Source organism: Xenopus laevis, chromosome 4L, assembly GCF_017654675.1.
Source record: "Xenopus laevis strain J_2021 chromosome 4L, Xenopus_laevis_v10.1, whole genome shotgun sequence".
Classification (NCBI taxonomy): Eukaryota; Metazoa; Chordata; class Amphibia; order Anura; family Pipidae; genus Xenopus; species Xenopus laevis.
Window position 1 is genome coordinate 125,862,812 of NC_054377.1, and position 26,404 is coordinate 125,889,215.

Here is a 26,404-nt window from a genome sequence, read left to right on the forward strand (position 1 = left end):
GCATGATTCAGATTCGGCTGAATCCTTGAGACTGGCTAAACCGAATCTGAATCCTAATTTGCATATTTAAATTAGGGGCGGATAGGCAAATCACATGACTTTTCGTCACAAACGAAGAATTTATTTCTACTTTTTCCTTTACTGCACCTAATTTGAATATGCAAATTAGGATTCAGATTCGGTTCGGTATTCAGCCAATTCTTTCACCAAGGATTCTGGGATTCGGCCGAATCAAAAATAGTGGATTCGGAGCATCCCTAATTTGTATAGCGCTCCTCTAGGGGTTATCATTACAATAATAAGTACAAATAAGTATAAAAATACAATACACATAAATATAAAGTATAGTTATAATACATATTAAGTGCTTATTGTCAAGGAGGCAAAAGGATGGAGGTCCCTGCTCTGTAGAGCTTACAGTATAAATTGGAGGGTAACACACAGAAATAAATCATATGGATATTAAGTGCTGTAAGTTACAATGGGTGACACTACATTACACTCAAATATGTGCCATTTCCCAAGTTCAAGTGTTATCCAGGTGCCCCAAGAGGTAGTCTTTGGGGTATATTTATCAGAGTGAAGTTAGAGATCACCACAGTCCTCTAGAGCAGGGGTGCCCAACCTTTTTCACCCGTGAGCAACATTCAAATGTAGAAAGAGCTGGAGAGCAACACAAGCATGAAACAAGTTCCTGGGGTACCAAATAAGGGCAGTGATTGGCTATTGGTAGCCCCTATGTGGACTGGCAGCCTACAGGAGGCTATATTTGGCAGTACATCTGGTTTTTATGTAACCAAAACTTGCCTCCAAGCCTGGAATTCAAAAATAAGCCCCTGCTTTTAGGCCACTGGGAGCAACATCCAAGGGGTTGGAAAGCAACATGTTGCTCACGAGCTACTGGTTGGGGGTCACTGCTCTAGAGTGCCACTCTCCATTCATTTCTAAGGGATTTTGAAAGGTGGATGTATCAAAAGATGAACTTTCACCCATTGATAAATACTCTTTTAAAACACCCATCGAAATGAATGGAGATTGGCGGACTCTAGAGGACTGTGGCGACCTCTAACTTCACTCTTTGATAAATATACCCCTTTTGGTTTAGATCCGAAGGCATTGAGGGAGGATTCTCTCTAGAAATATTCAGGAATGGCATTCCAATTATAAGGAGCAGCAAAACAGAAGGGTTTGATGCGGGAAACAGCAGTAGTAGTGGGGGGTGCAACCAAGCGGAGGTTTTTGGCCAGGAACATATAGAGGGACAAGAGATGAGATGTAATTAGGTGCTGAGGAATGAAGGGCTTTGAAGGTTATGAGGAGGAGTTTATAAGTTACTCTCTGTTTTATAGGAAGCCATGATAAGGACTTCAGTAGGGGAGGGTCTTTTGGAGAGGAGGATAATTCTTGCAACAGTGTTTAATACAGACTGTAGAGGGGAGAGATGGGAGTTAGGGAGGCCAGTTAGTAGAAGGTTACAGTAGTCTAATTGGGATAGGATGAGAGCATGCATGAGCATCTTGGCTGTAGCAGGTGAAAGAAAGGGACGGCTTTTCGCAATATTGCTTAAGAAAAAAATTATTTTCCAGGCGTTTAAATGTAACAGTAAAATGTATCAAAATTTTTTTGCTTTTGTATTTTTAATAATGTGATACAAATGACTGCTATGTTCATATTCACAGCCAACGCCCACATAATGTTTTTACCTTTATAGAATTGATATATTTTTAAATTACAGTGCAGTACATGTATTTACTTCACAGTTTCCTTCGTACCATTAACTTTCATTTGTCTCTTGCAGTAGAATTCCATGCCATAGAGTACTGTTCTACAGATACACAATTCTAATCTACAATAGTATAATACATAATTACCCTCTCTTTATAATTCCTTTTTGTAGCATATTTTTTAGTAGTGTTCCTGCTGCAGTCGAGGCTGTATTAGAACGATTATTGTAACCTCTGATTCATGATAAAACATTGAGGGTTTTCAGTAGTAGGTTCTCTCGTGAGGCCGAGCTGTTATAAAACTGCTGCTTGGAAAAATGTACACAGTTTCAAGAACTTGGCAGGCAGGCCTGTTTTTTTCCTATCTCTGTGCTTTGCTATGAGAAGGTTGGGTCAGTGAGTAACAGACAGGCTTCTGACACACACAAGGCTTTTTAGTGTCCTGTGTCATCCATTTTCTTCGACTTTGGCTGGATTTCCGAATCTACCCATGCTGAAAAAAAAGAAAGAAAAATACTCTGGGCCTATTTACTATTCTAATACCACTAGTAGATGCAAAAATGTAGCCTTTTATTCAACAGCTCTCCAGTTTCAGCAATCTGGTTGCTAGGGTCCAAATGACCCTAGCAGCCATGCCTTGATTTGAATAAGAGACTGAAATATGAATTGAAGAGAGTGTGAATAGAAAGATGAGTAATAAAAAGTAGCAACAGCAATACATTTGTAGCCTTACAGAGCATTTGTTATTTTTAGATGGGTTCAGTGACCTCCGTTTGAAAGCTGGAAAGAGAAGGAAGAGAAGAAAGCAAATAATTAAAAAAACTATAAAAAAAAAAAAAAAAGAATGAAGACCAATTGAAAAGTTGCTTAGAACTGGCCATTATATAACATACTAAAAGTGAACTTAAAGGTGAACCATTCTTGAACACGTTGGTGCTTTTCAACTTCTAAAAGGGATACTGTCATGGGAAAAAAAAATCAAAATAAATTAGTTAATAGTGCTGCTCCAGCAGAATTCTGCATTGAAATCGGTTTCTCAAAAGAGCAAACAGATTTTTTTTTTATATTTAATTTTGAAATTTGACATGGGGCTAGACATATTGTCAGTTTCCCAGCTGCCCCCAGTCATGTGACTTGTGCTCTGATAAACTTCAGTTTTTACTGCTGTACTGCAAGTTGGAGTGATATCACCCTTCCCTTTCCCCCCAGAAATCTTAACAGAACAATGGGAATGCAACCAGATAGCAGCTGCCTGACACAAGATAACAGCTGCCTGGTAGATATAAGAACAGCACTCAATAGTAAAATCCAGGTCCCACTGAGACACATTCAGTTACATTGAGTAGGAGAAACAGCAGCCTGCCAGAAAGCAGTTCCATCCTAAAGTGCTGGCTCTTTCTGAAAGCACATGACCAGGCAAAATGACCTGAGATGCACCTACACACCAATATTACAACTAAAAAAATACACTAGCTGGTTCAGGAATGACATTTTATATTGTAGAGTGAATTATTTGCAGTGTAAACAGTGTAATTTAGAAATAAAGACGACATCGTAAAAATCATGACAGAATCCCTTTAAGGCCCCCATACACGAGCAGATATAAGCTGCCGGCAAATTAAGTTGGCGGTTTATTGGGCTGTGCAGTTATGATAAATGGCTTGGAGAAATGATACTGCAGTGATAAAGGTTTTTACCTAATCAGATTATCACTTGCCGTCTTAGATGATCAGATAATTGTGACAAAGTGTAGGTAACAGTTTGAAAATGGTCAAAAGAAGTAAAAAAAAAAAGGACACACTTTCTAACATACTAACCTTAAGTCAAATAAGTTGTTTTTTATTAACGTATAAAAGGACAAAAGGTCACTTGGATGTTTACCAGACCTCTTCTGTAAAATGGTACTAAATACAAGGGTTGCTTTCTAGATACATACATGATGGAAGCCCATTATCATTTATCATGCAGTGGAAATACATCTCAGGGCTTCAATGAAACCATTGAGGCAGCTAATAATTTCTAGTGGTGCTTTATATTCTATCATTCCACCAAATTACACATGAAAGTCATTAGCTTAGAACCTTTTTCCCCCAAGCAGTTTCCTGACTCTGGCTTTTATTACTAGCATATGGCCTATTCTTTTTTATTTAGAGCAATGTTTCATTTTATATATGAGAAAGATGAGTATAGACAGAGATTTAAAGGGGCTGTACATGAACGTTTCTTTCGGAGGTAGATCAGTGCTGTCCAATGGCGACCGGTGGGGACATATCCAGCCCTACTATTCTATAGGGTTTAGACAGGTATGTAATTAATTCTACGACATGTATTGGGTTGTGAAGCGTACTCCCAGACTAAATCTGGGTCCCACGAGAAAAAGATTAAGGAACTCGATTCGCAAAAGGATTCTGTCATGATTTTTATGATGTATTTTTTATTTCTAAATTACACTGTTTACACTGTATATAATTCACTCAACAATATTTAATTTCATTCATAAACCAACAAGTGTATTTATTTAGTTGTAATATTGGTGTGTAGAAGCCATCTCAGGTCATTTTGCCTGGTCATGTGCTTTCAGAAAGAGCCAGCACTTTAGGATGGAACTGCTTTCTGATAGGCTGCTATGTCTCATACTCAATGTAACTGAATGTGTCTCAGTGGGACCTGGATTTTACTATTAAGTGCTGTTCTACCAGGGGGCTGTTATCTTGTATCAGAAAGCTGTTATCTGGTTACCTTCCCATTGGTCTGCTGTTAGGCTGCTGAGGGGTGGGGAGGTGATATCATTTCAACTTGCAGTATAGTAGTAAAGTGTGACTGAAGTTTATCAGAGTATAAGTCACATGACGTGGAGCAGCTGGGAAATTGACAATATGTCTAGCCCCATGTCAGATTTCAAAATTAAATATAAAAACATCTGTTTGCTCTTTTGAGAAACAGATTTTAGTGCAGAATTGTGCTGGAGCAGCACAATTAACTGATGCGTTTTGAAAAAAATATTTTTGTCCCATGACAGTATCCCTTTAACTGTAACACACACTGTCCTGCCTGGGAAATGTAAAACATTCTCTCTATAAAACAGATTTGTCTTTTGTGTGGCTGCCTAATTAGCTCAGTGTTCTTACCCTCTTCTTCAACTTTGAGCTAGAGAAAGACCTTTACTGTGCCTGATCACGTACTAATCTCTGCTTCTTTAATATCTTCATGCATGGCAAACCTTAGTGTGTTCTTATAGCAACAGTGAGAAATACATGCTCTAGCTCTGTGGCCATGACATTGTGTATTATGAATAGTATTTATGATCTTACCTTGGGTTAACTGTGCCTTGCACACGGCATCTTTTAACTTTTTCCTGTCCAAGAACAATTCGTTTGCCTCAGCTTGCATCATAGTGCAGGTATGGGATCTGTTATCTGGAAACCCATTATCCAGAAAGCTCAGAATTACTGAAAAGGCCGTCTCCTATAGACTCCATTTTATACAAATAATCCAAACTTTTATAAATTTGATTTCCTTTTTATCTGTAATAATAAAACAGTACCATGTACTCAATCCCAATTAAGATATAATTAATCCTTATTGGAAGCAAAACCAGCCTATTGGGTTTATTTAATGTTTAAATGATTTTCTAGTAGACTTAAGGTATGAAGATCCAAATTATGGAAACATACATTATCCAGAAAACCTCAGGTCCCAAGTATTCTGGATAACCAGTCCCATACCTGTAGTCCGTGGCGGATTAAGGACATGTGAGGACCCTAGGCTACACTTAACACAGGCCACCCTTCTAGGGTAGCACATTTTTTTCGGCGTTGTCTGCACTACGTTTGTTTTTTTTTAAAAAAAAAAGCCGACCACCGTGTAAATACCCTTGCGGTTTCAAGCTTAGGCAATGGCACATGATGCTAGCATATTTACACGGCGTATTTAAAGTTATCTTTAATGCTGAGACCAGCAGTGGTGCACATGAACAGCCAGCGGTACCATGCTGATTCAGCCTAGCCTAGCCAATGTGTTAATCCGCCCCTGCCTGTAGTAACCCCCAACAAGGTGGCCCATGACACTAGTGCTGGGCCAACCAGGACAGGCGCCCGAGGTGACCTAGCCGGTCGTAGCACCCCACGGGCGTGCATGCGCAAAAGAACAATGCACCTCAAATGGAACAGCATGCATGTGCACAAAAAAAACGCACACACCGGCTAGAGCTGCGTGCGGGAACCAGACTAGGGTGTAGGAGAAGCAGAGAAGGTGCGTGCCTGGTGCCCCCCTAGCTTTGTGCCCTAGGCACGTGCCTACTCTGCCTACCCCTAGTTACAGCCCTGCATGACACTTTAATCTGACCAGCCTAAGCCTTACATTTAGAGGTAATAGAGTTATCCATTGCGTCCAGTTGTGTCTGTGTCACAGCCTTACCTGCATACAATTATGGTGGTAAATGGACTGTTCTAACCTACGCTTTCCTTTGTGTTCAATCAGGTGCAGGTGAATCGGGAAAGAGCACAATTGTCAAGCAGATGAAGTAAGAACCCACTTTGTACAATATTTATGTTTTTATTGGCTTTATCAGGAAACTCAGCCTATTACCATAGGTCAATGACTAAACCTGCTTTAGTAAAATAACTTTACTTAAAAGGAGGGTAAAAACGGGACACCAGCTAATCAAGAATAAGCTTATGAAGATTGTATGTTAAAACATGCCATGTAACTTATTTATTTCTGGACTTTATTCCTGTGTTTCTTTTTCTGTACTCTGGAAAATTATAAACAATTTAAAATGATGATGGAAATGTTCACATCTCAAAAATTTTCCTGATGATGGAAATGTTCACGTCTCAAAGGAGGGGAACCTAGGAAACAAGCTGAGGTGGGCTTAGGGGCGCTCAGTATGTAAATCCATCCCTGTTTGCACCTTAGCAATAAAAAAGATCTGCAAGTTATTCAGCACTAGGGAACACCTGTACACAACCCTTATTCTAATGGCCCATTGGGAAATGAAGCAACATGCTGCACTTAGCACTCACTTACTACCTGCAGCTTTCTGGGATGTAACATTACTAGTGGCTCCACAGTGGTAAATAAATCCACAAAAGTGCCCCAATGTACTGTTCTAAAATAACTGACCTAGCTAATTGTGATTACAGCAAAAAAAAAAAAAAAAAACTTGGTTGCAGTTTCATATTACCAACAATTTCTATGAGATTTTTTAAAGACTATTTATCAATGGGTAAAAGTTCATCCTTTGATAGCTACGCCTTTCAAAAACCCATAGAAATGAATGGAGAGTGTCGGAACCTGAATCTAGAGGACTTTGGCGACCTCTAACTTCACTCTTTCATAAATATACCCCTGTGAGTCTTGCATATTGTATTACACCAGACCAGGGGGCAGATTTATTAAGGATCGAAATAGAATCCTGCAGAATTCGGAACGATTGGATATTTAATGGAATTACTCTAAAATTAATTGATATTGCCTGTAGCTTTCAGAGATTCAGTATCTTGGGCTCCCCCCAGAACGCCTGGTCTGAACTATCAAATTCCATACTGGGCTACAGGCAATGTTCACATCCTCCTATGCATTTGATCAGTATAAATATAAACCACGGACACACCTTCCAATCAGGTCATTCTGATCTAAATTGAAACAGAATAATTTCATTGGACCTGCTCTGTCCATAGTGATGTTTAGTGGTCCCAAGTCTTGGCATTCAGAAGATCATTAGACGCTGGCTAAGATCATAGAACTAGATACATAAACTAGATACATAAATGATTAATCTGTCAGCATCTTAACTCAATACATTAGTTTATCTTGATAGATTTGGCACTGGGAATTATGTATACATACCCGTCATGTTGCAGTGTTTGTATATAGAGGTTGTTACCGTATATGAGGTGCAGGCGCCCAGACACTGAGCATATAATACATCATTTCTCTGTTGCACCCAGAGCCAACGCAGGCTTTGCTGCTTGGAGACAGTTCTTGCACATGTAACTATGATATATTAGCCTCCTAATATAACTGTGTTTCTGCAGGATCATTCACGAGGATGGCTATTCTGAAGAAGAGTGCCGCCAGTATCGGGCTGTGGTCTTCAGTAACACCATCCAGTCCATTATGGCAATTATTAAGGCCATGGGCAACCTCAAGATTGACTTTGGAGACCCTGCCAGGGCGGTATGTGTTATATATTTCTACATGTATGTATATGAGCTGCTATTCTATCTTCCATCCCGCACAGACATAACTAAGTTCTATGTGTAAGCACATCTCAGATGTGTATATTCAGATCACATAGGTTTCTTAGGTGGAACAGGTGGCTCATTTACTTAACAGATAAATAAAGTAAGGTTAATGGCACATAGGGCTGTGCATCATCCTTTTCTAGTCTGCACATTGGCTTTGCCTGTTAAAGGAAAAGGAAAGGTTAAAACTAAGTAAGCTTTATCAGAAATGTCGATATAAAAAGTAATCAAAAGAAACACTGCATTTCTTTCCTTCTATTGTGTACACATTGGTTTCTGTATCAGACTTCAGCTTAAACCTCCAGGGCTAGGGCTTGAGCATGCTCAGTTTGTTCTCTCTCCCTCTCCCCCTCCTTTCTCCCCTCCCTGCTGTAATCTGAGCCCAGAGCTATGAGTGAGCAGGGAGAGACTCAGACAGGAAGTGATGTCACACCAAGCTAATATGGCAGCTGATATCCTAAACAAACAGAGCTTCTAGAGCTGTTTACTCAGGTCTTGTAAAGCATTCTGCAGAATAAATGCAATGTTATAGCTTGCACTATTGTGACTAATCTATTGGCAATAAACTGCCTCAGTACCTTTCCTTCTTCTTTAAGAAAACACAGACTGCAAAAAGCTGATGCACAGCCTCATGTGCCTTTAGACTTGAGCTGGCAATACACTTAGAGAGTCACTTGTTTGGCACCAATGTGGTCCATGCCTAATGCAAGGTTGTCTGTACGATATTTGGCCATAGATTGGTTGGGAAGGCCCGAGACTGCTACTTACATAGACCCTTGTTCCGCCACTTTAAAATTACACAGTTCTAAATAAAAAAGGTAAAACTTGCCCCAATAAAATAAAAGGTAGAGTAATGCTATATATTAGGGGTCATTTATGACCGCAAGTGCAATGCGCAAAGTGAAACTTGAATGCAATCAGCATGTTTTTTTATACAGAATTCCAGTGGCGTCATCGTGGCGGTGGGGGGCATGACTGATGCATCTGCAGCCGATGTGTTGAAATTAACATAATTGTTATGCAATAGATGTAATTCAGACACGGTTGCACTGAAAGTTTTCCAACTCCGGTTGGTGAGCGCAACTATACAAAGTGCAAAGAACAACTTTTGACTCAAGTACCTTTACCGAGTAAAGGTTTTACACGCAAATGACACAACTGTGCTTGCAGCTTTAAATGACCCCTATTATGTATTAACATACATTGAAGTGCCTGGATATACATTCTTGTGTTCCGAGAATCCTTCAATTTCTACCCTCCAGGGCATGAAGCCCCTCAATTTATCATATATGCCACCATTCACCCCTTATATGGTTAGGAAAATAGATTGTGCAGAACCGTGCTGGAATCTGTACAGCCTCACAGTAGGTATATTTTGGGCAGACTGGGCTCAGTAACATCATGTGGGCAACAACACCATTCATAGACACTGTAACAATACTGTGCTGAACCTGTACCAGTGACTTATTAAGACTTGCGGGTTTAACCCATTAGCATCTGTCCATTCACATGCTGTGGTGCAGAACAGTGACGTACCCACTTTACAAGGCAAGCTGTGGATTAGCTGTTTCCTTGTCCCTGAAGCCTCCTAGCACAGGGTGACACAGACATGATCTGATAGGAGAGTCAATTAGCTGATCAAGCTGCACAGAGGGCCAGTGTAATCTAATTGACACCCAGCATCTGTGAGGCAGCACCCTTATTAGAGTAATCCGTGGTGCCCAAGTGCTGGCTCCATCTATGATCTTCTCTTTTCCATGGTGAACAAAATAAATGATTGATATATATATACAAACCAGCTTGGTTTGTATATAACAATGTTTATGTATCTAACATTGATGATGAGTAGGCAGCAATATTTAATGATGATTTGGCTGTATCATGATACTGAGCTGCTGTAGTACGCTGCACTCTAAAGCTTGCCATAGACCTAACCTAGACCTAATCAGTTTAAATAAAGTAGTAAAAGAACAGATAAGCCGATGTTCTGCCCCTGACAGCAATCGTTCAAAAGTTATGTCAGACAAAGCTGGTGACAGTCTCCCACTGAAAATCGTACAATCGGTAATACATGCAGAGAAATTATCGGCAGCCGACAGAAATCTTTTAACATGCCGGGACTCTCCACACACGGTCCGAAAATCATACGAATCGAAGATTCGTATCATCGGATCTTTGAGTCTATGGCCAGCTTAAGCACAGGTTTTTAATCTGTCTCTTACTGCAACATAGAGGCACATTTATCAAAGGTCGAATTTGGAATTCTAATAAATTTGAATATACTCGAAATCCGATTGGGGGCGGGGTTATCTATTATAAAAATTGAATATCTAAAACTCGAACGAATATTACTGATCTGAAAGAAAATCTAATTAGACTAAACTCGAATCTTGTTTTTTTCTCCCAAAAAACTTGAATGTCAGGAAGGCTAGTAACAGCTTCACAATGGTCGCTAGACCTCTTCCATAAACATGGCGGCGAATAGTCAAATTTGAATTTTTAAAGGGCCACCATGGTTTGATACATTTTGGACTATTCACAATTTGATTTTGAGAGTTTTGACCATAAAAAAAATTTGAGAATTCGAATTTTCAATAAATCTGCCCCTCAGTGTGAAAATTAATTATAAGCATTCAGAGTTTCGCCCCTGGTAGGAGTTTGTTCTTGGAAGTCTATTACTACTGTTACTCTTTCATAATATCTTCAATTGTTTCAATGAACCCTGCTGCTCTTTACCCACAGGACGATGCAAGGCAGTTATTTGCTCTCTCCAGCACTGCAGAAGAACAGGGTATACTCCCGGAAGACCTGTCTGGGGTTATTCGCAGACTCTGGGCCGACCCAGGGGTGCAAGCCTGCTTTAGCCGATCCCGCGAATATCAGCTCAATGATTCCGCCGCATAGTAAGTAGTGTCATCCATGGTTTTATGTTCATCCCTTTCTGATGTGCTTTACAACAGTGGCATTGTGTTTCAAAGGAGACAATGATATTCATCCTGGTAATCATAGCTGTGAGGCCATTAGGGGAATGAGAGGCCGGAGTTGGTACCCACTGCACTGTATCTGTGTGTTTAGCTTTGCAGCAACACAACTGCAGCTGTTTATCATTCCCACATAGCTGAGCTCAGACTGTATCTTAGATATATAGTGTGGGTTTTGTTCAGCAGCGAATAATGCTCCTGAATTTTTCATTGCATCTAAATGCAACTAAGCTTGATGGACGGTCAGACATAAGATTTGTAATGCCCTGAGGCTGTATAGAGCATACTGGCGTATTTTAACCAGACATGGATCTATAAAACTGTTACTGCCACCTCCCATGGAATGTGAAATGGGTGACAGTGCAGTTACTGGTACTTTTTCAGTCCCAAAATGTCTCCATCTGCAGAGAATATATGCAAGAACCCATAGCCTAAGGCTTAGACTGGGAACAGCTGTACAGCGTACACCCCATTCAAGGCCAGCCTCACCTCACCTGTCAGCAGATATATTCTACTATTACTATCCTTTATGTAGAACCATTATATTTTACAGAACATCTGGATATACTCCTAAACTTTATTACTTTTTAAAAGCAAGAGCTTTAAGCTCGACCTCACAGGACTGGTTCACAATCAATTGACGTTATTTTTTAAATTAAGTTGCCAGTGTCCCAATTCCAGAACAAGAGGCTTACGAGTTTATTGATCCTTGAACATTATAATGAGCTATGACTGTCTATTGTAATGAGCTATGAATGTCTACTGGGCAGTTAATATCAGTGGCTATACTTTGTTTCGGAGGGACAGAGGCATTCAAAAAGGAGGAGGGGTATGTCTGTTTGTTAGGCAGTATTTATATAAAGGAGATGGAAAGAAAATGAGGGGGCAGAATCTTATGGGTAGAGTTCTTCACCAATTGTAAAGAGTCCAGCAAATTAATTGTAGGAGTCACTATAGACCCCCTGATGTAAGTGAGGAGGAGGAGGCTAAGCTCCTGATGCAAATAGAAATGGCTGCTAGTTTGGGTAAAGTAATGATAATGGGTGATTTTAATTACCCAGATATTCACTGGAGCAACAGTACTGCCAGATCAGTTAAAGGAACACGTTTATAAACTTGTTGCACAGGTTGTTGAGGAGCCAACCAGAAAAAATGGTATTCTGGATCTAGTGATCTCAAATGACCCAGAACTTATAGCAAATGTGCAAGTCATTGAACCCCTGGGTAATAGTGACCATAATGTTATATCATTTAATGTCTGGTGCAAAAGACAAATATATACTGGGGCAACAAAAATCATGAATTTCAGAAAAGCTCATTTTTTTGCCTTGAGGGCTGCCCTTCAGAGCATTGATTGGGACATTATGTTTTCAGCTAAAACACAGAACAGAAATGGTTGCCATTTAAAATATTATTAAATCATTGCTGTTCTCAATTTATTCCCTTGTGGAGTAAATGTAGAAGCTCTAAGAATCACCCTATGTGGATTAATGTAGAAGTAAAGAAGTTATTTGGAAGGGTTTTTTTGACAGTGAGAGCCGTGAAGATGTGGAATTCTCTCCCTGAATCAGTTGTACAGGCTGATACATTAGATAGCTTTAAGAAGGGGTTGGATGGCTTTTTAGCAAGTGAGGGAATACAGGGTTATGGGAAATAGCCTATAGTACAAGTTGATCCAGGGACTAGTCCGATTGCCATTTTGGAGTCAGGAAGGATTTTTTTTCCCCTCTGAGACAAATTGGAGAGGCTTCAAATGGGTTTGAACTTGATGGACATGTTATTTTTCTAACTTGCTATATAACTATGTATTCCAAACCTGAGAGAATTACATACGACATAAAACACTGGCAGGAAGTTCGGTCATAAAAATGTGTTTAGTGGTTTACCAGCTACTTTGTTACAGCAGCAGCACCCTCTGGTGGCTATTTACTATCATATCTCACATATTTTTAGTAGCAGAATATATTACCATTTTTGTTATAGGATCAAGAATGTGGGTTTGTATTTGTTAATTTGTAGGGGAAAATATCAGATTGCAGTAATCCTTTTGACCCATTATTTGGTCCGTAACAGAACCCTGGCATCAATGTAAGCAAATGCCTCTCTAGAAGTGATAGTCTTTATTTGTGTTGCGGTTCATTGTCTTCTGCTACTTGCTTTCCTTCTAAAGACAATCAGTGCTTTCAGGGATGATTTCAGCAAATGCAGACTCACATATTTATGGTTTTGTGGTTATAATCAAACTCTTAACACTTGTTAAATATTGAAGTTCAGTCTAAAAGGAGGCAGGTGTCCTGGCCGCTACCCATAGCCTTTTTGTGTACACAGGTGTACAGCTGGATGGAGGTAGAGGTATTTAAATGTGGATTTGCATGGGCTGCTTTCCTACTTGCAGACACGTCATGGGTACTTTCATCTGTAAACATACACGTTAACCCTTCCCTTGCACATAAATGGAAAGCATCAGCCAGCTCAAGGAGACAAAGGGATCTTCTACATTTAGATTTTGGGAAATTAGTCTGAATAACGAGCCCTTAGCTTCAAATTTAGTGGCCTAGATCAAAATATATTCTCCGTATTTCAATTTCTATTGGTAATTCCTCTAAATTGCTTGTGCTGATAATCTAAAACAGGTTTACAACCCAAAACCTGCTGAAATAATTTGTCCAAACCCCTGATTGCTTATTGTTATGATTATTATTACAGGTATTATTCAGAATGTTCAGGACCTGAGGTTTTCAGATGAAGGGATCTTTCCATAATTTGGCTCTCCATACATTGTCTGCTTAAAATTAGTTTAAACATTAAATAAACCCAATAGGATTGTTTCACCTCCGATAAGGATTTAATTATGTCTTAGTTGGGATCAAGTACAAGTAATTGTTTCTTTATGAAAGAGAAAAGTAAATTATTTGATTAAACTGCAGTCTATGGGAGATGGCCTTGCTGTAATTCAGAGATTTATAGATAACAGTTTTTTGGATAATGGATCTCATATATATATATATATATATATATATATATATATATATATATAATATTAATATATATTTATTCGGTGGTACTGACTTACAGACAAACCAATGCAGTAAAATAATTATGTAATTATGGTCCTGCCCAGAAGGACTTACAATCTTTAAGGGTGGGGATCCATAAAATAATAAAATACAAATGAAATTGCAATATTTCCAGGGTTTTATGTGTCCTCAGTGAACTCCCTTCTCATAACTCCCTTCTCACAATGCAAATCTTGCACGTCCTATTTGGGTGCATAAAATAACAAAATTAATAAATGATGCTTAAGTGGCATGTAAAGCAGAGTTTTGCATTGGCAGCTTTGTTTGTAGAGCTACATGTAAGGGGATCCTTCTGTCTATTCTGCCTTCAAACCGCTTATATAAAAAAATCAACTCAATGTAAATTTGCAAATTCCCCCCCCCCCCATTGATGCAATGGAATATATATTTTTGCATACTTTCTGTGAGTTATAAACAGAGTACAGCAGCATGGAAAAATACTCACACTTGCCCTTTTTCTACCTGTTGTAAAATCTCAGTTTATGTTTCTACAATTACCTTTGTTAAGCCAATGAAATCACTTGCTCATAAATCACTTGCAATTATATTCTTTGCTGCCTCAAGTACTCCAACTTGGCAACATGTAGAGGAGGCGGTAACTTGATTAATAAAGACCATGTGCAGTGGGAAATATTCTGTTTAATTCTGTATTATTTGAAAGGGTTATCACTATTCAGAGTTATTTACAGGCACGGTGGATGCAAGTGTTAGAGCACTAGCAGGGTACAAAAGCTCACCCATAGCATTTATTTAGAGTGCTTGTAATTCAGAATACAGGTATGGGACCTGTTATCCAGAATGCTTGGGACCTGGGGTAGTGGTTTACCAGCTACTTTGTTACAGCACCCTCTGGTGGCTATTTACTGTCATACCTCTCAAATTTTTAGCATGTATCATAATTTATTACCTTTTTTATTATAGGATCAAGAATGTGGGTTTGTATTTGTTAATTTGTTAGGGAAAATATCAGATTGCAGTAATCCTTTTGAATAGGCGACCTATTCTTTGGTCCATAACAGAAGTCAATAACCCTGGCATAAATGTAAGCAAATACTTCTCTAGAAGTGCTAGTCTTTATTTGTGTTGTGGTTCATTGTCTTCCGCTACTTGCTTTCCTTGTGATAACAATCAGTGCTTTCAGGGATGATCCACACAAATACTCCAATTTAGCAACATGTAGAGGAGACAGTAACTTGATAAAGACCATGTGCCGTGGGAAATATTCTGTTTCTGGCTTCTTGTAAATTTGAAATAACCCCAATAGGCTTCCAATCAGGATCTTAGTTGGGATCAAGTACAAGGTACTGTTTTATTATTACAGAGCAAAAGGAAATCACTTTTAAAAAATTAGATTATGTGGATAAAATTGAGTCTATGGGAGACGGCCTTTCTGGATAACTGGTTTCCATTCCTGTATACTGAGTAGCTCCTTTAAATTATCATTCTGTACGATAGGAGGAATATTGATGAATGGCGAATCACTCTGAACCCCATGGCTTTTAACTTTTGGACCCTTACTCATAAGAGCTGATGTTGTAATGGCTGTGCTCTTGCTTGATTCCCCCTCTAGAGCCATTGGGGATTTTGCAAATAATTTTTGGCAACTGCCAACACTTGTGCAACCTAAAGCCGCTAATACACAAGCAGATAAAGCCAAATGGTTGCCTAATATCCAGTTATGTACGTGGTCAGCTCTTAAACCCCTACATCCAGAGCTCTTTAAATGCCAGTTTACAGGAAACCTTAGAACTATAGGAGAGTTTTAGGCAGCTGGTAATAGTGCTCAGATGATCCCCAAGGTCTCGTTTGTAAATTAATGCGCTAAGTACTTAACAACATTTTTTTTCCAGCTTCATTTGTGAGAAAGTCAGATAGCAGCTGCATAATTCCCTCATTAGAACCCCTAACAAGGGTAAATCAATATTAATTAGCACGGTAGTAAGTGATTGGCTCATTGGGGACTTTGATACTCTGATGCAAATTGTATTCCCAGTTGAATGCCAAACAGGTTGGGGCCTGGACTGGTACCTGCAGATTCACCTGCTTAGGGACTGTACAGTCAGGACCTTGTTAGGCAGTGATGGCCCCAGAGAACATTGCTCTAATTATTTCCTTAATTGTTTACATACAGTATTCTAGTGCTTGTGTGTATAATTGCATTATTTACTGAGGCTTCTCACACCAGCACCTACATTATCCAATATGCACATTGCATTTGCCTTTGTAACTGAAACATACATAGCTCCATCATTCAAACCGAACAGGGCTTGTTGACTTTGTTTAGAACTAGTAAAATGTTTAAAAATTAGAAATGTGGGTCAGGAATGATCCTTGACTGGAAGGTTAAAGGAGAACTAAACCCTAAAAATGAATATGGCTAAAGATGCCATATTCTACTGTATTTGCTGAATTTATTGCACCAGCCTAAAGTTTGTTTCTCAATAGCAGCAATGATCCAGGACTTCAAACTTGTCACAGGGGGTCACCATCTTGGAAAGTGTCTGTGACACTCACATGCTCAGTGGGCTCTGAGCAGCTGTTGAGAAACTAAGCTTAGGGGTCGTCACTAATTATCAAGCCGAAAATGAGGTTGGCCTGTAATATAAGCTGATGCTACAGGGCTGATTATTAAATTTTGATGCTATTTGCACTGGTTTCTGCACTGACTAATTAATTATCTGTATTAATTACTAATCAGCCTTATATTGTGACATTTATATTCTATGAGTACTGTATATTGTGAGTGGGCCCCTAAACTCAGTAAGTGACAGCAGTACAGAGCATGTACAGAGCATGTGCAGTGAATCAGCAGAAAAGAAGATGGGGAGCTACGGGGGCATCTTTGGAGACACAGATCTTCAATGCTAAAGGGTTATGGTTGCCTTGGGCTGGTAAAGAACCCCAAAACATAATGTACAATATTTATAGCCTACTTCTTTAGTTAAGCTTTAGTTCTCCTTTAAAAGGATTAAGGTTGGCCCACATCTACCCTTGTGTTTGGAACCAAATAACCAGGTTTCTCAATGAATTGGGATCAGATTTGTGTAAATGGGTTGGTGTATCCCCTTGATTCATCCTGATTTTATTAGAAAGTATATATATATCTAGCCATACAAGTGGATGAGTACCAGTGCAGCTACCAGTACTCATTGCTTGTAACCAAACTGCCCTCCTTAGCAAACCATTTGCCTGTTTTGTTACATGTACGTGTTGATATAGCCCTTCCCAAAGAACCTGGTAGGCTAATACACAGGCTATTGTTCCAATAGGAGGGCAGCCAGAACAATCAGAATATTATTTTGGTTCCTCTTAACTTTTTTTTATCTGCCGAAGCACCATACACTGCCAGATGCAACTAGTTTTCTCAGTTGAACCCCAAACAAGTTGGGGCCTGGACTGGTACCTGCAGATTCCTCTCAATCTGACCTACAGCCTTAGTACATGGATGTTGGTAGGGACCACTGGGCCACCATAAACATACCCATTCAATCAGGATCTGTATGGCCAACCTTAAGCTTGCCAGAAATCCGCCAAATATCGCGTTGGGCAGGTTTAAAAATCAAGTTGAATGGGGATTGTATTGGTGCTTTGATAAGGTCCTCTCCTGACAGACCTGCAATGTGCCCATTATTATTATCAAATTGTTGGCCCCGATGCCAAAAGTTTGGATCAGCCCAATTTGTCCCAGAATGCGGGGAGCTAAATCAGGCAAAGATTTGGTCGAAAAGCTTAATATGGAAAAATGGATCCGCAAAACTAGTAGAATGAAGTACGGTCCTAAAAACTCCTACTCGTATATGCTTGTATGGGCTTCTCTCGGTGCTTATTGATTGTATAACCAAATTTAATTTTCTTCCCACCATAGTTATCTCAACGATCTGGAGCGCATTGCTCGGTCTGATTATGTTCCCACTCAGCAAGATGTTCTGAGGACACGGGTGAAAACTACTGGAATTGTGGAGACGCACTTCACCTTCAAAGACCTGCACTTCAAGTATGTAGATTCAGTGCTTATCTGAACAATTCATACTCTTTGTGGGGGAAATTAAATTGTGAGAAACTCACACTCCAATGACTGTAAGGAACATACTATACTACTGCCTGTAGCCTCAGGAGCTTGGTCCCTGGTGGTAAAATAATAAGTAAACCCTAGGGTTGTTACTGGACATTATGTTCTATAGGTGCCATCTGACTGATGGTGTTAACATTTATTGCTGTTAAAAATAGCATATTTTATGGAAGATGAACTGTGATCATCTTGGCAGCTCTTGAACATAATCCTAAAATGAAAGGAACAGTAACACCAAAAAATTAAAGTGTTTTAAGTAATTAACATATAATATACTGTTGTTCTGCACTGGTAAAAGCTGTGTGGTTGCTCCAGGAAGACAACTATAGTTTATATAAACAAGTTGCCATGGGGGCAGCCATTCAAACTGGAAAAAAAGGAGACAAGTCCCAGGTTACATAGCAGCCCCCTACCTTGCCTGCACCAGGAACTGATTCTAGGCGTGTGGAACTGATTCTAGGCTTGTGTTTTTCAGCAGAAAGAGTTTCTGCATGACCCTAAGGCTGGCCATAGATGCAAAGATTTGATTGTTCGAATTCTTGAACGATCTGACTTCCCCATCTCCTGACCTGCCACAAAGCATTCAGATCAAATAAAATAATAAAAGAACAGATCAGCCGATGTTCTGCCCCTGACAGCAATCGTACGAAAGTTATGTCCGACAAAGGCTGGTAACAGTCTCCCTCTGAAGATCGTACGATCGGCAATACACGCAGAGAAATTATCAGCAGCCGACTTTTAACCTGTCCGATCAACCAAACGACCGATCTCCGCCGGACGAAAAATGTCAGGACTCTCCACACACGGTCCGAAAATCGTACGAATCCTCGATCGGATCTTTGCGTCTATGGCCAGTTTAAGACTGCTACTATGTGGTTCACTGGTCACAGATGCAAATTCATTGATAACACCTTATCTTTTTTATAATCTGGGTTTTCCTTTTCTCCATCTCCTTCTGATCCCTTTCTAAGCTCTACCTGGGTAACTGGGACTCCCATACCATAAATCCATATTCCTTAAAAACAAATTCTCCAGCCTTGTAGATCCTCTGTGCAAGTCCGCTGCACCGTCTTTGCCTAAGTAGTGAAATGTGATGTCACTCTCATTGGTTATGTCAATTCCTAAGGAAGAAACTTTGTTAGGAAATAATTGCACAAAAATTGGAGCAGACTCTCTTTGATCTTTCCAGAATGTTTGATGTGGGGGGACAGCGATCTGAGCGAAAGAAATGGATCCACTGCTTTGAGGGAGTGACTGCAATTATTTTTTGTGTGGCGCTCAGTGCCTACGACCTGGTGTTGGCAGAGGATGAAGAAATGGTAAGAATACATTTTGTGGTCTTTACGTTATAGGTTTGCCTTACTTTTTTGTGTCCAAATCCTCTATAGCATGTAGCAGTCATATGTTATAACATTAAAGGGATTCTGTCATGGTTTTTATGATGTAGTTTTTATTTTTAAATTACACTATTTACACTGCAAATAATTCACTGTATTATATAAAATTTAATTCCTGAACCAACAAGTGTATTTTTTTTTTAGTTGTAATATTGGTGTGTAGGCGCCATCTCAGGTTATTTTGCCTGGTCATGTGCTTTCAGAAAGAGCCAGCACTTTTGGACGGAACTGCTTTCTGGCAGGCTGTTGTTTCTCCTACTCAATGTAACTGAATGTGTCATAGTGGGACATGGATTTTACTACTGAGCATTGTTCTACCAGGCTGCTGTGATCTTGTGTTAGGGAACTGCTATCGGTTACCTTCCCATTGTTCTACTGATGGGCTGCTGGGGGGAAAGGGAGGGGTGATATTCCAACTTGCAGTACAGCAGTAAAGATTGACTAAAGTTTATCAGAGCACAAGTCACATGACAATATGTCTAGCCCCATGTCAGATTTCAAAATTAAATATAAAAAAATCTGTTTGCTCTTTTGAGTAACGGATTTCGGTGCAGAAGTCTGGAGCAGCACTTATAACTGATGCATTTTGAAAAAAAAACATTTTTTCCCATGACAGTATCCCTTTAAACTTGAAGGCTTATTGATTGGAGTTTGGGGAAAGTGCAAAAAACTGGTACAGAGCACCATGTTTAGTGTCCACAAACTCCACATTCACCTTGCCCCTGCTCTTTTGTGCCTGCCACTGTCTGACACACCGATTTCAATACAAGGGGTGGCACATGGGTGGGGCACAGGTATCCCCTTGGATTCCAATTGCAAGTATTATTCACATGGTGCATCTGGAACACTTCATGACTTTCGTTCAGATGTTATGCATTGACTGTTATGGCGGCATAAGGAGCAGAGAAGTCATTGCACAATAAAACAAGCTGCTGTGCTCCTGTTGGCAGTGGCTGGAAGGTGGAGCTGTTGGAATATGACACCATAGGCATATAATCCCATGCTATATGGCTGCAACAACATGACAATATTGTCATTATTGATGTAAAAATAAAAGAGAAAACCCACTTTTTTGTATTGGAATATCTGCTTTAAATCTATAAACTGTCCAGCTTGTCTGTACTTAACATATTTATTTCTAATAGGTCTGCCGAAGTTTTTTGGCTATCACTGGTTTTTAAAGTTGTTAACCCAAAAATAAAATTGTGCCTACAGAAAGAACATAACATTTTCAGCAACTCTCCAATACAAATTAATTGCAACATTTATTTGTAAATGTCATTTTCGGTAAAACCATCATCCGTCTGTCCTTTTCTGTTCCCCGCCCGGCAGCGGGTTCTGACAATGTAGCACAAGATTACCAGACCTATCTGTATCTATCTGCTGCAGGAGCTGACTTTTGCAACGTTGTTTAAGAAGTCAGAGGCAGGAGTGGAAAAATGGATAAGCAAACACTGCTCCTAATAGCAAATACATTTTAAATAACTTAGAATTACATTTATTGTTTGATACTAATCCCATGCACTTTCGCCTTCCAGAATCGGATGCACGAGAGCATGAAATTATTTGACAGCATCTGTAACAACAAATGGTTCACTGAGACTTCCATCATCCTCTTCCTCAACAAAAAGGATCTCTTTGAGGAGAAGATCCCCCACAGCCCTCTCAGTATCTGCTTCCCTGAGTACTCTGGTGAGTGGTTGGGGTTTGCTCTCAACAATATGATGCTCTTTCCTTTCATTTATTACATTTCTCTCTGTTACTACTCTGATTTCCTCCTCCCATCTTTCATGCTTTGTTCCTCACTCCTTTTTTTTTTCTGTATCCCCTTCAGGTGCCAATCAGTACGATGAGGCTGCTAGTTACATCCAGACTAAGTTTGAGGATTTAAACAAGAGACGTGACACAAAGGAGATCTATACACATTTCACGTGTGCCACCGACACAAAAAATGTACAGTTTGTCTTTGATGCTGTGACGGACGTTATCATCAAGAACAACCTGAAGGACTGTGGCCTCTTCTAACGAACAGGTATTTTATACTAGGCATATATATAGTATAGTACTATATATAGTATATATATATATATATATATATATATATATATATATATATATATATATATATATATATATATATACTAAGGATGCACCAAATCCAGGATTTGGTTTGGGATTCGGGCAGAATTCGGCTTTTTTCAGCAGGATTCGGATTCGGCTGAATCCTTCTGCCTGGTCGATCCGAATACTAATTTGCATATGCAAATTAGGGGTGGGGAGGGAAATTGCGTGACTTTTTGTCACAAAACAAGGAAGTAAAAAATGTTTTCCCCTTCCCACCCCTAATTTGCATATGCAAATTTGATTCGGGATTCGGTCGAATCTTTTTTGCAAAGGATTCGGGGGTTCGGCTGAATCCAAAATAGTGGATCCAGTGCATCTCTAATATATACCAATAGGACTGACTGGCACACGTGTTTAGACAATTAGCAGTTGGTCTTTTATTTTTGTGGTTTTTTTCCATTAGCAACTCTGCAAGTTTGCAACAACCAAACTGCTAGCAGAAAAAAAGCAGAAGAGGAATGCAAATCATGTGTAAAAAATTAAAACTAATTGCTAGGAACAGGCCATCCTAAAACTATGATTCAAAAGTGAACTTACTCTTTTAAACAGGAACTTTGCCTCTACATGAACTGTTAATAATTTAAAGATGGGCCAACTGACCCTGGCAACAAAAACATCTTGACTTAATTCCAGGCTTAATTTCATTGTTCTTCTTACATTTTATTGCTTTTCGGGCCTGCTCCTATTCATCTTCCAAACTGCTGCATGGTTGAATGGGTAATTATGCCCTAGCAACCAGTTGACATGTTTTTATTCTGCAGTTATCAGGCTTGGAAATTAAATGATGCAAAAGCCAATTGCAGATGGACTTAGAATATTTCTGACTACACTATACAAAAAGTAGGGATGCACTGAGCAAATTAGGGGTGGGTAAGGAAAAACATTTTTACTTCCTTGATTTGTGACAAAAAGTCTCAAAGTTTCCCTCCCCACCCCTAATTTGCATATGCAAATTAGGATTTTGATTCAGTTCGGCTGGGTAGAAGGATTCAGCTGAATCTGAAGCCTGCTGAAAAAGGCCGAATCCCGAAACGAATCCTGGATTCGGTGCATCCCTAACAAAAAGTTACTTAAAGGGGTGGTTCACCTTTAAGTTAACTTTTACTATGTTATAGAATGACTCTAAGCAACTTAGCAACTGGCCTTCATTTTTTATCTGTTATACTTTTTGAATGATTTGCCTTCTTCTTCTTCTGATTCTTTCCAGCTTTCAAGTGGGGGTCACTGACCCCATCTAACAAATGCTCTATAATGTTACAAAATTCTTTTTATTACTCATCTTTCAATTCAGATCCTCTCCTATTCATATTGCAATCTCTTGTTCAAATCATTGCATGGTTGCTAGGGTATTTTTGACTCTGAAACTTGCTGAAACTGGAGAGCTGCTAAATAAAAAGATAAATGACTCAAAAACCACAAATAATATAAAATGATAACCAATTGCAAATTGTCTCAGAATATGGCTCTCTCTGTCATACTAAAAGTTAATTTAAAGGCGAACAAACCCTTTAAGGAACAACCCCTAAAATTGTAACTAAAAATAATTTAAACAACATTCAGACAATTTGAATTTATCTTTTGTTATGGAAAGCCCTCACCAAGAAAGGGTTAATACACACTCCATGTAGAAAAACCCCAAAACACTGTTAGGATTAACCCTCAAGGTGTGGGATTCTAATCAGCGTTGTGCTTATAATCACCATTTTCTGTCTCCGCAGGGCTGAGCCAGTGATGTGTGCATATTGGGGGAGGGAAGCACCTTCCAGGCGTCTGTGGATTTTACAGTTTTTATCCCAAGTTTGTTGCATTTTGTAATTTTACCTTTCTCCTGCTGGATCAAAGTGTGCTGAATGGAGCAATACTCTTTCAAAAGCTGTGCTTCTCAGGCCGTGTGCTGGACAGTGTACAGTTCTTACCAGTTTTCACTTTTTATAAACCTGGAACATTTCCGGTGCCACCAGGGGGGAAAGCATTTCGGCGGAAGCTTCCTGTGTCTTTGAGGAAGTCCAAGTCCATCCTGAATCATTCCTGAATCCCAGCAGTCAATGCTATTTACCGGGTGGGCAATTCAAGTGTCCGTTCTGGATACCCGCACCCTTTAAACCAAGGGCTGTTTTGGACAAGTTCATGTTGCGTATATAAAAGCACCAGCCTCTGATTTGTGATGCACGTGTGTGCGCGTGCATGCAAGTGGTTAATGGTGATTACTAGCTCCTTGGTTACAAAGACTTCATCTGCAGGACCAACCAGCGGCAAAGGATCCCCCCGTCTGATTCTATAGCTATGGCTTGCTTGTTGGACCTTCAGTAGTCCAGTACAATAAAGCCTTTGGCCACCAGCATTCCTACCTTCATAACATTCTACTTAAAGGGATACTGTCATGGGAAAACATGTTTTTTCAAAATGTATCAGTTAATAGTGCTGTTTCAGCAGAATTCTGCACTGAAATCCATTTTTCAAAAGAGCAGATACTTTTAAATTAAATTTTGAAATCTGACATGGGGCTAGACATATTGTCCGTTTCCCAGCTGCCCCCAGTCATGTGAATTGGATTTCAGTGCAGACATCTGCTGGAGCAGCACTATTAACTCATGCGTTTTGAAAAAAAATGTTTTCCCATGACAGTATCCCTTTAATTACTGACCACCCGGGTAGACTCCAGCTCAGCGTCTTTTGTCTGCAGCATTCCATTTTTGTTTTTGCCCTAATGCTACATGAAAGAGCAGGAAAAGGTTCATTACCGGCAACAAAGGGTTAAACCTTTTCCTTCTGATTCACATTCCTTTTCCGAGAGAGAAAAAAATATGAGTAAGGAAATCTAGTAAAAGTAATTCTGAAACAACTGGACTTGCCGTGAAACCATTGAAGACGTTTCACTACCCATCCGAGCAGCTTCTTCCGTTCAACATTGAACTGAAGAAGCTGCTCGGATGAGTAGTGAAACATCAGCAAGTCCAGTTGTTTTAGAATTACTTTTACTAGATATACCATGACCTGGATGAATGAAAATCTTCATAGTTATTAATAAGGAAACCATGATAACTAGAATAATTAGCTGGGGGTGGAACCTTCTACCTGGGAAAGTGGGGGGGGGGATGTGAAAGGTCCCCCCAGAAGGTTTCCACCGGTAGCTTTTTGTGCCTTTGGCTGATCTGTGTGTTTTTATATTTTGTTTTATTAATTATTGTAACTTTAGCTCAGTACAGAAACTCATTAATATTACACTCTTTATTAACCCTTTCTTCTTCTCCTACTCCTCTTTCTTTCCTACTTATTCTCCCATCTCCGTTCTTCTGCAGCCTCTAAATACCCCATGGCTCCACACTCTCATTCTATCCTCTCCCATAAGCACTTCCGCCTGCCAACATAAACTGCTGTGATTTTGTGGCAGCAAAGGAGTTAAAGGAACAGTAACGCCAAAAAAATTAGCTTTAAAGTAATGAAAATATCATGTAGTGTTGCTCTGCACTGGTAAAACTGATGTGTTTGCTTCAGAAACACTACTATAGTTCATATAAACAAGCTGCTGTGTAGCAATGGTGGAAATTTAAAAAAGACTATATGGCACAGGTTAAATAGTGGATAACAGATAACACCATTATGTTCTACAGAGCTTATCTGCTATCCACTGTGTAACCTGAGCCTTTTCTCCTTTGAATCGCTGCCCCATTGCTACACAGCAGCTTATTTATATAAACAATAGTAGTGGTTCTGAAGCAAACACAGCAGTTTTACCAGTGCAGGGCAACACTGCATTATATTTGTATTACGTTAAAACACTTAAATTTTTTGATGTTACTGTTCCTTTAACATTGTCCCGTCCTGTCCCTGTAACATTATCGTGGACCGCACTGTTTCTAAAGATGTGGGAAACTTTATTTTTATTGGTTTAAATTATTTTTGTAACAATGAAAATGTAACGTTGAGCCCCGCTTACTGTCCCCCAACCCCTTCCTTCAAGTGAGAAAACCCCATTTGATTTGGCAGGTCCCAAATGAAAGATATTGGCGAGGGGGGGGGGCAATGGCAGGTCCGTGGTCCTCACCCATCCAAAATAGCCCACAGGCCTTTACCTTTCCCATCATTGGATAGTTTGTCCTGCAGAGAAAGTCTGCATAATGTATGGCAACAACATAGGCCCAATAGGTTTGATTTATAATTTCTTAAAGCGGTAGCTCCCTGCAACAAATTCTCATATATACTGATTTGTATTGATCTCTATAAAAGCACATGCATTCAGTGCCTGATTTAGCTGTAATTATTCTGGCATGTTCTGTTCCTAACATCTCTCCCGATGCCAGATTAATACATGGACTGTGTCTTCTATAAAGACAAAGAGTATATACCAACTGCCAGCGCTAGTCAAAGACCAAATACCATAGAGCTCCGTGGTACACACACCTAATAAGCACAGCAGCAAATCTCAGGCAGTGTAAGTGGCACATTTAATTGTGTTAATTGTATATTTATATACTTTGTCTAATTATCCCGTCCATGCGAAATAGCCTTAGGCAGACAGAGTAGAACTCACTAGGGAGCTTTAACTGATCTTTGCTCCATCGACTGTCTTTTGTTTATGGCTTTTTCTTACAGTTATCATTAGCTTATTGCAAACCTAAAAAAAAAATAGAATGTATTAAACTAATGCCTATTACATGCTTTAGGGTCAGGGCACGCGCTCGGATTCGGGAGATTAGTCGCCCAGCGACAAATCTCCTCTTCTTCAGGCGACTAATCTCCCCGAATTGCCTCCCACCGGCTAGAATGTAAATCACTGGCGGGAT

General features: G+C 39.6%; 1 protein-coding gene across 1 annotated transcript in view; it reads left to right on the forward strand.

Annotated features, from left to right (window-relative positions):
* LOC108714595 (guanine nucleotide-binding protein G(i) subunit alpha-2) overlaps positions 1-23,959 on the forward strand; it is a 56,446-nt gene extending 32,487 nt beyond the window's left edge. The window contains exons 2-9 of the mRNA XM_018258962.2: positions 6,204-6,246; positions 7,763-7,904; positions 10,715-10,875; positions 17,896-18,024; positions 19,289-19,418; positions 21,035-21,188; positions 21,331-21,528; positions 23,339-23,959. Coding sequence (XP_018114451.1) covers positions 6,204-6,246; positions 7,763-7,904; positions 10,715-10,875; positions 17,896-18,024; positions 19,289-19,418; positions 21,035-21,188; positions 21,331-21,521 — 950 coding nt within the window. The 3' untranslated portion in view covers positions 21,522-21,528; positions 23,339-23,959. The remainder of the gene's footprint in view (positions 1-6,203; positions 6,247-7,762; positions 7,905-10,714; positions 10,876-17,895; positions 18,025-19,288; positions 19,419-21,034; positions 21,189-21,330; positions 21,529-23,338) is intronic.
* Positions 23,960-26,404: the final 2,445 nt, after the last annotated feature.